This window comes from Anomaloglossus baeobatrachus, chromosome 10 (genome assembly GCF_048569485.1).
Source record: "Anomaloglossus baeobatrachus isolate aAnoBae1 chromosome 10, aAnoBae1.hap1, whole genome shotgun sequence".
Lineage (NCBI taxonomy): Eukaryota > Metazoa > Chordata > Amphibia > Anura > Aromobatidae > Anomaloglossus > Anomaloglossus baeobatrachus.
In genome coordinates this window covers 28,164,117-28,177,563 of record NC_134362.1, presented here as the reverse complement: position 1 = coordinate 28,177,563, position 13,447 = coordinate 28,164,117, and the positions used below count along the sequence as shown (strand labels likewise).

General features: G+C 49.5%; 1 protein-coding gene across 1 annotated transcript in view; it reads left to right on the top strand.

Annotated features, from left to right (window-relative positions):
- TSG101 (tumor susceptibility 101) overlaps positions 1 to 13,447 on the top strand; it is a 43,586-nt gene that overhangs the window by 18,538 nt on the left and 11,601 nt on the right. The window contains exons 6-7 of the mRNA XM_075325484.1: positions 9,322 to 9,382; positions 10,954 to 11,057. Coding sequence (XP_075181599.1) covers positions 9,322 to 9,382; positions 10,954 to 11,057 — 165 coding nt within the window. The remainder of the gene's footprint in view (positions 1 to 9,321; positions 9,383 to 10,953; positions 11,058 to 13,447) is intronic.

The following is a 13,447-nucleotide window of genomic DNA, read 5'->3' as shown; positions in this document are numbered from 1 at the left end:
TGCACCTGCCACCGAGACACCTCGTCCTGTGACTCTCAAGTCACTCCACTGCAGTGACACCCCTTGCTGCCCTCCGGCAGATTCAATGGGCCTGCCACGACACCCCCGAGCTTGTCCTATGTCCCTGCTCCACCACCGCCGCCCTGATAAGCCATATCCGATTTTGTAAGACGCATCCCCATTTTACCCCCAGTTTTGGGTAAAAAAAAAGTGTCTTACAATTCAGAAAACACAGTACAGTGGAACCTTGGTTAACGAGAACAATCCGTTCTGGGACTGTGCTTGTAAACCAAGTTACTCGTTCAGCAAAGCAAGATTTCCCATAGGAAATCATTACAATGCAGACAATTCGTTCCACAACTTGTTAAAGGAGTTGTCCGACATTAGCTTAACAAAAATTTCTGAGTTTATCTGTGCTGTATTGTCATATAAATCACACCTACATTGTTATTTCTTCGGCGCTCCATTGGGAGACCCAGACGATTGGGTGTATAGCACTGCCTCCGGAGGCCACACAAAGCATTACACTAAAAAGTGTAAGGCCCCTCCCCTTCTGGCTATACACCCCCAGTGGGATCACTGGCTCACCAGTTTTCTGCTTTGTGCGAAGGAGGTCAGACATCCACGCATAGCTCCACTGTTTAGTCAGCAGCAGCTGCTGACTATGTCGGATGGAAGAAAAGAGGGCCCATACTAGGGCCCCCAGCATGCTCCCTTCTCACCCCACTTTATGTCGGCGGTGTTTGTCAAGGTTGAGGTACCCATTGCGGGTACGGAGGCTGGAGCCCACATGCTGTTTTCCTTCCCCATCCCCCTGAGGGGCTCTGAGGAAGTGGGATCTTACCGGCCCCCAAGCCCTGAGGCCGGGCTCCATCCACAGACCCATGGAACCTGCTGGATACGGAGCTGGGTACCGTTCAGGGACAAGGCCCTGCGACATTAAGGTACTCTGGGTCCCCGTATGTACAGACCGCGCACACTCCAGACTTGCTGGGTGTGCTAGTGCGCCGGGGACAGTAGCGCTGCGCGCTGGGGTTACAGTCACTACAGTGTTTTCTGAGTGACTTTGTGTTGGGGACTGCCGCGCCGGCCGCCCCTAGGCGGCGGCGCGGCTGCGACTTGTAGTGCGCCGGGGACTTAGCGACGACCGTGCTTTTACGACGGCGTCGCTTATAAATTTAGTCCCCGGCTTCTGCGGCCTAGCTCCGCTTCGTTCCCGCCCCCACCCTGTCAATCAGGGCAAGGGAGAGACGCTGTACGATTACTCAGCGCCGAGGGCTGGAGCCTTATTTACATGCTCCAGCCCTCTCACTGAGCACAGGGGGACGCAGGTTTCCCGCTCTTTGTCTGCACACGCCCAGGGCCCGCCCCTCTCCACAGGACGCCGGCAGCCATTCTTACATGCAGTCAAGCTGGAGAACGGACGCAGGCTCTGGGAGACCCAGACAAGGGATTTCTGGCGACCACACACCCGCGTTAAGCGGGCGGTAAGCAGCACATTAGTGCTGGCCCCACTAGTGCCACAGTGTTATATTTGTGTACTTTTTTCTCTGTACCATATATATATATATATATATTTTGCACTGTAAGGTCGCTTCTTGGCTGTATACCCCAATTGCTCTGAGGAGACGACAACATGTCATCTGCAAAACGCAAGGGTGCCAAGACACAGGCTGCAGCTGCACAGCAATACGCTACTTGTGCCGCTTGTGGGGCTGATCTACCGGCAGGTTACAATGACCCCCATTGTGTGCAATGTTCGGTCCCTGTGCCACTTCGTCAGCCGGAGTCTATGGTGGTAGTGGCCCAGGCAGAGTCGCCGGTGAACCCTGTCCCGGTGACGGGGACAGAGTTTGCAGTTTTTGCTGACAGGATGTCTGTCACTATGACAAAAATCCTAGAGACCTTGCAGGCCAGACCAGTTCCTCAGTCCATGGACACTGCTGCGGCAACGTTCCCCGGTCCCCCTCAGTTGGAGTTAATCCGTGCTTCAAGGGGGTCCCAGGCATCTCAGCCTGACGGCTCTGATTCAGATGACAGTCCCAGGCAGCCTAAGCGTGCTCGCTGGGAGAGACCCTCCACGTCATCACGCGGATCAGGGTCTCAGCGAGAAGAGTCTCTACATGATGAGACAGAGGAGGGGGATCAGGAGTCTAATCCTGAAACCGCTCTCAATCTGGATACTCCTGATGGTGACGCCATGGTAAATGACCTTATAGGGGCCATCAATAGTCTATTGGAAATTTCTCCCCCTGCCCCTTCTGCAGAGGAGGCAGCGGCACAGCAGGAGAAGTTCCATTTCAGGTATCCCAAGCCTAAACTGAGTACTTTTCTGGACCACGCTGACTTCAGAGAATCAGTCCAGAAACACCATGCTTACCCAGATAAGCGTTTCTCCAAACGTCTTAAGGATACACGTTATCCCTTTCCCCCTGACGTGGTCAAAGGCTGGACCCAGTGTCCAAAGGTGGACCCCCCAATCTCCAGGCTAGCGGCTAGATCCATAGTTGCAGTGGAAGACGGGGCTTCACTTAAAGATGCCAATGACAGACAGATGGACCTTTGGTTAAAGTCTGTCTATGAAGCTTTCGGCGCGTCGTTTGCTCCAGCATTCGCGGCCGTGTGGGCACTCCAAGCTATTTCAGCTGGCCTGGCACAGGTGGACTCTATCATATGTCCAGCAGTGCCGCGAGTAGCGTCCCTAACCTCGCAAATGTCTGCGTTTGCGACTTACGCTATCAACGCTGTCCTGGACTCTACAAGCCGTACCTCAATTGCGTCTGCCAACTCTGTTGTCTTGCGCAGAGCCTTGTGGTTAAAGGAATGGAAAGCGGATTCTGCTTCCAAAAAATGTTTAACCAGCTTGCCACTATCTGTAGATAGACTGTTTGGTGAACAATTGGCTGAAATCATTAAGCAATCCAAGGGTAAGGACTCCTCCTTACCCCAGCCCAGATCAAGCAAACCTCAACAGAGGAAGTGGCAGTCGAGGTTTCGGTCCTTTCGAGGCTCCGGCAAGACCCAATTCTCCTCGTCCAAAGGGACTCAGAAGGAGCAAAGGAGCTCAGATTCCTGGCGGGCTCATTCACGCCCCAAGAAAGCAACCGGAGGAACCGCTTCCAAGGCGGCTGCCTGATGACTTTCGGCCTCATCCCTCCGCATCCTCGGTCGGTGGCAGGCTCTCCCGCTTTTGCGACATTTGGCTGCCACAGGTCAAAGACCGGTGGGTAACAGACGTTTTGTCTCACGGGTACAGGATAGAATTCAGTTCTCGTCCTCCGCCTCGGTTCTTCAGAACCTCCCCACGGCCCGACCGAGCAGATGCCCTTCTGCAAGCGGTGTGCTCACTAAAAGCAGAAGGAGTGGTGATCCCTGTTCCTCTGCAGGAACAAGGGCAAGGTTTTTACTCCAATCTCTTTGTGGTTCCAAAAAAGGACGGCTCGTTTCGTCCTGTTCTGGACCTAAAGCTGCTCAACAAGCATGTGAACGCCAGGCGGTTCCGGATGGAATCCCTCCGCTCCGTCATTGCCTCAATGTCTCAAGGAGATTTCCTTGCATCAATAGACATCAAGGACGCTTATCTCCATGTGCCGATTGCTACAGAGCACCAACGTTTTCTACGTTTTGTGATAGGAGACGACCATCTCCAGTTCGTAGCTCTGCCATTTGGTCTGGCGACAGCCCCACGGGTTTTCACCAAGGTCATGGCGGCAGTGGTAGCAGTCTTGCATTCTCAGGGACATTCGGTGATCCCTTACTTAGACGATCTACTTGTCAGAGCACCCTCTCAAGAGGCATGCCAACACAGCCTGAATGTTGCGCTGGAGACTCTCCAGACTTTCGGGTGGATCATCAACTTTTCAAAGTCCAACCTGGCACCGACTCAATCACTAACGTATCTTGGCATGGAGTTTCATACTCTCTCAGCGATAGTGAAGCTTCCGCTGGACAAGCAGCGGTCACTACAGACAGGGGTGCAGTCTCTCCTTCAGGGTCAGTCGTACCCCTTAAGGCGCCTCATGCACTTCCTAGGGAAGATGGTGGCAGCAATGGAGGCAGTCCCGTTCGCGCAGTTTCATCTGCGCCCACTTCAATGGGACATTCTCCGCCAATGGGACGGGAAGACAACTTCCCTGGACAGGAAAGTCTCCCTTTCTCAGACGGCCAAGGACTCTCTGCAATGGTGGCTTCTTCCCACCTCATTATCACAGGGAAGATCATTCCTGCCCCCATCCTGGGCAGTGGTCACGACAGACGCGAGTCTGTCAGGGTGGGGAGCAGTTTTTCTCCACCACAGGGCTCAAGGGACGTGGACTCAGCAGGAGTCCACCCTTCAGATCAATGTTCTGGAAATCAGAGCAGTGTATCTTGCCCTATTAGCCTTCCAGCAGTGGCTGGAAGGAAAGCAGATCCGAATTCAGTCGGACAACTCCACAGCGGTGGCATACATCAACCACCAAGGAGGGACACGCAGTCTGCAAGCCTTCCGGGAAGTCAGGCGGATTCTGATGTGGGTGGAGGAAAGAGCATCCACCATATCAGTAGTTCACATCCCGGGCGTAGAAAACTGGGAAGCAGACTTCCTCAGTCGCCAGGGCATGGACGCAGGGGAATGGTCCCTTCACCCGGACGTGTTTCAGGAAATCTGCCGCCGCTGGGGGGTGCCGGACGTCGACCTAATGGCGTCTCGGCACAACAACAAGGTCCCGACCTTCATAGCGCGGTCTCGCGATCAAAGAGCTCTGGCGGCAGACGCCTTAGTGCAAGATTGGTCGCAGTTCCGGCTCCCTTATGTGTTTCCACCTCTGGCACTCTTGCCCAGAGTGTTACGCAAGATCAGATCCGATTGCGGCCGCGTCATACTCGTCGCCCCAGACTGGCCGAGGAGGTCGTGGTACCCGGATCTGTGGCATCTCACGGTCGGCCAACCGTGGGCACTACCAGACCGTCCAGACTTACTGTCCCAAGGGCCGTTTTTCCATCGGAATTCTGCGGCCCTGAACCTGACTGTGTGGCCATTGAGTCCTGGATCCTAGCGTCTTCAGGATTACCCCAAGGGGTCGTGGCCACCATGAGACAGGCTAGGAAGTCCACTTCTGCTAAGATCTACCACAGAACGTGGAAGATATTCTTATCTTGGTGCTCTGCACAAGGAGTATCCCCCTGGCCATTCGCGTTACCTGTCTTTCTTTCCTTCCTGCAATCTGGGTTGGAAAAGGGCATGTCGCTCGGCTCCCTTAAAGGGCAAGTCTCGGCACTATCCGTGTTTTTTCAGAAGCGTCTAGCGCGACTTTCTCAGGTGCGCACGTTCCTGCAGGGGGTGTGTCATATCGTACCTCCGTACAGGCGGCCGTTAGATCCGTGGGATCTAAACAAGGTCCTTGTTGCTCTCCAGAAGCCGCCTTTTGAGCCCCTGAGGGATGTGTCACTTTCTCGACTCTCACAGAAAGTGGCCTTTCTGGTAGCGGTCACGTCTCTTCGGAGAGTGTCTGAACTAGCAGCGCTGTCATCCAAGGCTCCCTTCCTGGTGTTCCACCAGGACAAGGTAGTGCTGCGCCCCATTCAGGAGTTTCTCCCTAAGGTGGTATCATCTTTTCACCTTAATCAGGATATCTCCTTGCCTTCCTTTTATCCGCATGCAGTTCATCGGTATGAAAAGGATCTACATTTGTTAGATCTGGTGAGAGCACTCAGAATCTACATTTCCCGCACGGCGCCCCTGCGCCGCTCGGATGCACTCTTTGTCCTTGTCGCTGGTAAGCGCAAAGGGTCGCAGGCTTCCAAGGCCACCCTGGCTCGATGGATCAAAGAACCAATTCTTGAAGCCTACCGTTCTGCTGGGCTTCCGGTTCCATCAGGGCTGAAGGCCCATTCTACCAGAGCCGTGGGTGCGTCCTGGGCATTACGTCACCAGGCTACGGCTCAACAGGTGTGCCAGGCAGCTACCTGGTCGAGTCTGCACACTTTCACCAAACATTATCAGGTGCATACCTATGCTTCGGCGGACGCCAGCCTAGGTAGAAGAGTCCTGCAGGCGGCAGTTGCCTCCCCGTAGGGGAGGGCTGTTTTTGCAGCTCTAACATGAGGTATTTCTTTACCCACCCAGGGACAGCTTTTGGACGTCCCAATCGTCTGGGTCTCCCAATGGAGCGCCGAAGAAGAAGGGAATTTTGTTACTTACCGTAAATTCCTTTTCTTCTAGCTCCTATTGGGAGACCCAGCACCCGCCCTGTTGTCCTTCGGGATTTTTGGTGGTTTTTCGGGTACACATGTTGTTCATGTTGAACGGTTTTCAGTTCTCCGACGTTACTTCGGAGTGAATTTGTTTAAACCAGTTATTGGCTTTCCTCCTTCTTGCTTTTGCACTAAAACTGGTGAGCCAGTGATCCCACTGGGGGTGTATAGCCAGAAGGGGAGGGGCCTTACACTTTTTAGTGTAATGCTTTGTGTGGCCTCCGGAGGCAGTGCTATACACCCAATCGTCTGGGTCTCCCAATAGGAGCTAGAAGAAAAGGAATTTACGGTAAGTAACAAAATTCCCTTCTTTTTGTTTTCTAACTTTTGTTCCTCTTGAATTATCCCTTTATTCTCTTCAGCTCTTGTTTACATTCAGCTCCAGCAAACATGACCACTTCCTGTGCTGAACCTCAGTCACAGCTGTCACCACCCACCCCAGTGTCCAGCCCCTCCCTCTGCCCGCCCCCTGCACACACGTTCCCTGTCAGTATTCTTCCCCAGCACCTGACCTGGTATCACTACAGCATTGCAAATAACAGCCCCATATCGGGCTCTGCACCGAACACATATGGCCCTGTACCGCACACATATGGCTCTGTACCGCACACGCACACATATGGCTCTGTACCGCACACATATGGCTCTGTACCGCACACGCACACATATGGCTCTGTACCGCACACATATGGCTCTGTACCGCACACATATGGCTCTGTACCGCACACGCACACATATGGCTCTGTACCGCACACATATGGCTCTGTACCGCACACGCACACACATGGCCCTGTACCGCACACATATGGCTCTGTACCGCACACACACATATGGCTCTGTACCGCACACACACACATATGGCTCTGCACACGCACACATATGGCTCTGCAACCCCCCCAACATCCCCATCCCCATCGGCAACACATGTAGGGAGTACATACTCACCTGTCCTCGGTCCCCCGCCGCTCCTGCACGTTCGTGCTCTGGACATATCAGCACAGTAGTGACGTCACCGCTGTGCTGAAGAGCGCACAGACAGCCTGAGGGACAGTGATGAGAAGCTGCGCTGCGCTGCTTCTCATCAGCACTTTAAAATCTACCGGCATCTGTGATCTGTGATGCCGGTACATTTGAATGTGCGATCCTGAGCAGGGGCCCGGTGCTGGAGCTGACACCACGGCAGCCGCCGCCAGGCCCCTCCCCCAGGTCACGGACCCCCACAGCAGTGCAGGGGAGGTTACTGGAGAGTTAAAGAGGTGCGGGGGAATGTGTGGGAGGGTGCAGGGAAGGGGGCGGGGCTCATCACACTGTAGACACCCAGCAGGGAGGCGACATGCTCTTCCACATTTGCATGTCAACATGGCCCTGCCCATGTTGACATGAAATGACCGGAAGCCGCAAAATCGCAGCAGGAGCGGTCACATGACCGCTCTGAGCCGGGGGAGAGGGGCTGACAGCAGGGCAGGTAAGTGGTCTCCATCTACTTACCTGCCCCAATGTAGCCCAATAGGGTAATAAAAAAAAAAATGTCAAAGAAGCCAGATAACCCCTTTAAATGTCCCATCCTGATCCCCTATTGTGCCATTCCACACACGCACATATTATATGCTCACCTTACCTTCCGTTCCATCACCGGGCTCCTGGAACTTGCTGTTCTCCGGTGCGGGTCGTGTATCAGGTAACTATAACGACGAGGGAAGAACTTCTGCTGCCAGAGAGCTGACGTCAAAGGCAGAGCCGCTTGCCTCTGATTGGCCAGCGCGCTGCCTTTGAGTAGCGGTGACAGGAAGTTCCTGCTTCGTCGCTATGGATGCAGATGCCTGGAGCGGCGCACTACAGGACCCAGGAGACCGGCGATGAAACAGAAGGTACAGATATTATATGCTCACCTTACCTTCCGTTCCACCACCGGCCTCATGGTACTTGTAGTTCGCCGCGAGCACGTCGCGATGTACCCGAGAACTACAAGACCCATGAGGCCGGTGGTGGAACGGAAGGTAAGGTGAGCATAATACTGTATGTGCATGCGTGTGTGTTTGTGTGAACTGCAAGTGCGGGTCAGAGCGCGGTGGATGGACGGAACCGGAAGTGTGTGCGGTGAGGATTTCGCTCGTACAGCAAAGCTTGCTCGTAAAGCGGGTTACAAATTTACAGAAAGCTTTGATTGTTAAGCAAAATTCTCGTTTAGTGGGTTACTCGTTAAGCGAGGTTCCACTGTATATTGTATTGCTGCTATTTAGACCAGATTTATAAATGTCAGGCTTTTAGTGCAGATTCTGGACAAACTGTGCTAGCCCCCCGGCCACTACAGCAGCCCCCCGCAGATGAGACCCCGCACTCTCCAGACTTCTCTCTGGCCGGAGTATTTGTATCCAGCTTTATGCTCCCTGTTCATGGAGATGTCAGCCACGATGGGGACAGTGATGATGTCTGTTAAAGGCTGCGGAATAAATGCTGCTTTGTAACGTACTAACATAAATAGAAGGAAAGTGGATCACATCATCGGCAGCACTTAATGATGAGCCGCGCAATATTATCCACCTGGGGGGGTTCAGCTCTCATTGTGGGGTCTCGGCTGTCTCCACACAAGTATGAGCAGCTGCCCGGACCCTTCCCTTTCTCCGCATATGAATCATAGAAAAGAGCGACCATCATATCAGTCTCCACAACATCTTTTTCAAGGTGCGAGTCCTGAACGATGAGGTTGGTTGATCTCCTGGCGTCCATCCTGACCCGTGAGATAGAAAAGGACGGCCATCGTCTCCGTGATTCATATAGGCACGGCAATGGATACGCCGCTCTTACTTGTAGCCGTTTGCCTTGGTCTGGACATTGTCAGTATTGGATCAGTCTATAGCACCGACCACAATATTCCATAGACTTCAGGCTCATAGAAATAATGGGAGACGTCGGCCTTTGGTAATGTTACATTGCCAGTATCCATGTTTCAGGAGAGGCGTGCGGTCACTTATATGATGATGTTGGTGGCACGATGGCCCCATAATTATATAATTATACAATATAATCCGTCTTGCTTCTCCTTTGCACTGTTTTTCCTTTATTCCTTTCCTTCCATGTGTTTTTCAGCCTCGTACATGCCAGGAGCCATCCCCCCTTACCCATCGGCCGGTCTCCCGTCCAACCCAAGGTACAGTAAATGTCATGTCATAAGCTTTACATTTACTGATATATTATATCTACTTAGTTTCCTCCCCATCTTTATCATAGCTCAGCCTGTGTAGGACTCCTTAGGCTATTGTGTGCGCACAGCGGTTTTTTTAAGGCTGCATTTTTGTGCGTTTTTTTGGCTGCAAAAAAACGCACACCCACGGCAAAAACACGCCGGTAAAAAACGCATGCATTTTTTACTGCGTTTCGGTGCATTTTTGGCTGCATTTTGCTGCGTTTTTCCAATGCATTGCATGGGTGAAAAAGGCAGGAAAAAATTGACATGGTTTTTTTTTTGTTAAAGGGAACCTGTCATGAGAAATGTCCCCTAAAACCTCACAGATTCCCCCTCTGCAGCTCCTGGGCTGCATTCTATAAAGGTCCCTGTTATGATTGTGGCCACTTTCTGACCTAAAAAAAGTGTTTATAAAGTTGTACCTTTTTTGCTTCTGATTCTGTAAATACGTCCCGGGGGCGGGCTGCCTAATGGCCGTTAGTCTGCCCCCTGGTCCTGTATGCCGCCCCCCTCGCTGATTACAATAATGCTGGACGCCGCCCCCTGCTACATCCATCGCCGCGCATGCCCAGTGCCCATCTGTCGGGGATGAGCACTGTGCCTAGCGTCACCGCTGGTGACGTGCACGCAGGGTTAAGATTATGGGCGGTGCTGTGATGTTTATCGGCCTGCTTCGTTCTGCGCAAGCGCGCTGCTGGTAATCTGATCTCCGCGTCTCCTCCTGATCGGTGTAGTCACCGCTCCTCCCATCTATTTCCTGCCTCGGGGCAAGATGGGAAGGAGGTGACGTGGGGGTCAGCAGCAGCGCGCTTGCGCAGAACGAAGCAGGCCGAGGGGGCAAGCGCGGCCCCGCGATTATGGGCGGTTGCTTAGGAATAAACATCACAGCACCGCCCATAATCTTAACCCTGCGTGCACGTCACCAGCGGTGACGCTAGGCACAGTGCTCATCCCCGACAGATGGGCACTGGGCATGCGCGGCGATGGATGTAGCAGGGGGCGGCGTCCAGCATTATTGTAATCAGCGATGGGGGCGGCATACAGGACCAGGGGGCAGACTAACGGCCATCAGGCAGCCCGCCCCCGGGACGTATTTACAGAATCAGAAGCAAAAAAGGTACAACTTTATAAACACTTTTTTTAGGTCAGAAAGTGGCCACAATCATAACAGGGACCTTTATAGAATGCAGCCCAGGAGCTGCAGAGGGGGAATCTGTGAGGTTTTAGGGGACATTTCTCATGACAGGTTCCCTTTAAGCTCAAACGCAGCTAAAAAATAAAAAGATGTGTGCGAACAGCAAAAATGAAAAGTCATAGACTTTGCTGGGGAAGCAAAGTCATGCAGTTTTAAGCCCAAAAACTCACAAAAATGCACCCCAAAAACGCCGCAAAAAACGCTCAGTGCGCAGATAGCCTTAGCATTCATTTATGGAGGGAGACGGGGCACAGTAGTCAGCCGATGCCTTCCTCGCGTAGTACCAGCATTAAACCCCTTTTCCAGTGTCTGCACATTAATTGTCTGGTTCTGTTCTTAGCGGGTATCCTGGCTACTATCCACCTGGTGGCTCCTATCCCCCCACATCCGGCCCCCAGATGTATCCGCAGCCCCCTGTACCTCATCCTCAAGTTACCAACTCCGGTGAGTACCGCTGTGATAAATGATCTTTGCTGCTTATGTATTAACCCTTAAATTGGCTTTCTAGTGCCCTAGCAGTGAGCGGGTTAAGAGGCAGGCATTGCCGATCCAATGGTTTGTATTGACAGTGTTCTTGTAGGAATGTCATGTTTGGTGGGAAAAATACTATTGCCACTAGATGGCTGTGCGCTGTGTTATATATGTATGCCACTAGATGGCTGTGCGCTGTGTTATATATGTATGCCACTAGATGGCTGTGCGCTGTGTTATATATGTATGCCACTAGATGGCTGTGCGCTGTGTTATATATGTATGCCACTAGATGGCTGTGCGCTGTGTTATATATGTATGCCACTAGATGGCTGTGCGCTGTGTTATATATGTATGCCACTAGATGGCTGTGCGCTGTGTTATATATGTATGCCACTAGATGGCTGTGCGCTGTGTTATATATGTATGCCACTAGATGGCTGTGCGCTGTGTTATATATGTATGCCACTAGATGGCTGTGCGCTGTGTTATATATGTATGCCACTAGATGGCTGTGCGCTGTGTTATATATGTATGCCACTAGATGGCTGTGCGCTGTGTTATATATGTATGCCACTAGATGGCTGTGCGCTGTGTTATATATGTATGCCACTAGATGGCTGTGCGCTGTGTTATATATGTATGCCACTAGATGGCTGTGCGCTGTGTTATATATGTATGCCACTAGATGGCTGTGCGCTGTGTTATATATGTATGCCACTAGATGGCTGTGCGCTGTGTTATATATGTATGCCACTAGATGGCTGTGCGCTGTGTTATATATGTATGCCACTAGATGGCTGTGCGCTGTGTTATATATGTATGCCACTAGATGGCTGTGCGCTGTGTTATATATGTATGCCACTAGATGGCTGTGCGCTGTGTTATATATGTATGCCACTAGATGGCTGTGCGCTGTTATATATGTATACCACTAGATGGCTGTGCGCTGTGTTATATATGTATGCCACTAGATGGCTGTGCGCTGTGTTATATATGTATGCCACTAGGTGGCTGTGCGCTGTGTTATATATGTATGCCACTAGATGGCTGTGCGCTGTGTTATATATGTATGCCACTAGATGGCTGTGCGCTGTGTTATATATGTATGCCACTAGATGGCTGTGCGCTGTGTTATATATGTATGCCACTAGGGGGCGTCGCGCTCCTGGGTTTGTCTGTTGGTTATGTTCTTGTATGAGGATTATTGGACGGGTTTCCTGGGTTCTGGAGAACTTTATTCATCAGCGATTACACAACTGCTCCGGCCATAAATCCACCTCCATTTATACCGGTGTTTCATAACCCGGCCTCGCTCATTAACGTCCTCATTCATAGCGGCTCGTCAGATTTCTCTGCCAAGTGCCCGGCCTTTCATTAGACAATCTTAATGACTTCATTAAGGGCCATAGAAAAATGCTCAATGTATTAACCACTTAGTGACTGAGCAACTTTTGTTTTAGCATATGAACTATGTTCCCTAATTCATTTCATTACTGCAATACCAAATGTCTATAGTTTTGTTCGTTTTTTGTTTATTTTTACTTTTTTAGCACGAAAATATATTTTTCATGTATTTTATGGTCATATGTATAGTGTATAATTTTTAGATTTTTATACTTTGATTATTTTTTTATATTTTGATTATTTTTAATTTTAGATTGATTACTTTATATATTGTTTTTCTATTTTTTTTATTTTGATTATTATTTTTTATTTTGAAATTTTATATTTTTTAGTTTTTGTATTTCTTTATTATTTTTATTTTTATATTGTTTTTATATTTTTTTTTACATTTTCACTTATTTTATGGTGTTATATAATGTGTGTGTGTGTGTGTGTATATGTGTGTGTTAATAGAAAAAATAACAATATAAAAAAATAAAAATAATCAAAATATAAAGTATAAAAATCATACACTACATATGACCATAAAATAAGTGAAAATGTAAAAAAATAATATAAAAACAATATAAAATATAAAGTAATATAACAACAACTATTACAAATAAAGAAATATACAATTTCAAAATAAACATAAGAAATTAAAAATAGTCAAAATATAAGAAAAATAAAGTATAAAAATTACATATATACATACATATATGTATGTATATATGTAATTTTTATACTTTATTTTTCTTATATTTTCATTATTTTTAATTTCTTATGTTTTGAAATTGTATATTTTTTAGTTTTTGTATTTCTTTATTTGTAATAGTTGTTATAATATTACTTTATATTTTTATATTACTTTTATATTGTTAATTATTTTTTTTACATTTTCACTTATTTTATGGTCATATGTAGTGTATGATTTTTATACTTTATATTTTGATTATTTTTAGTTTTTTATGTTTTTT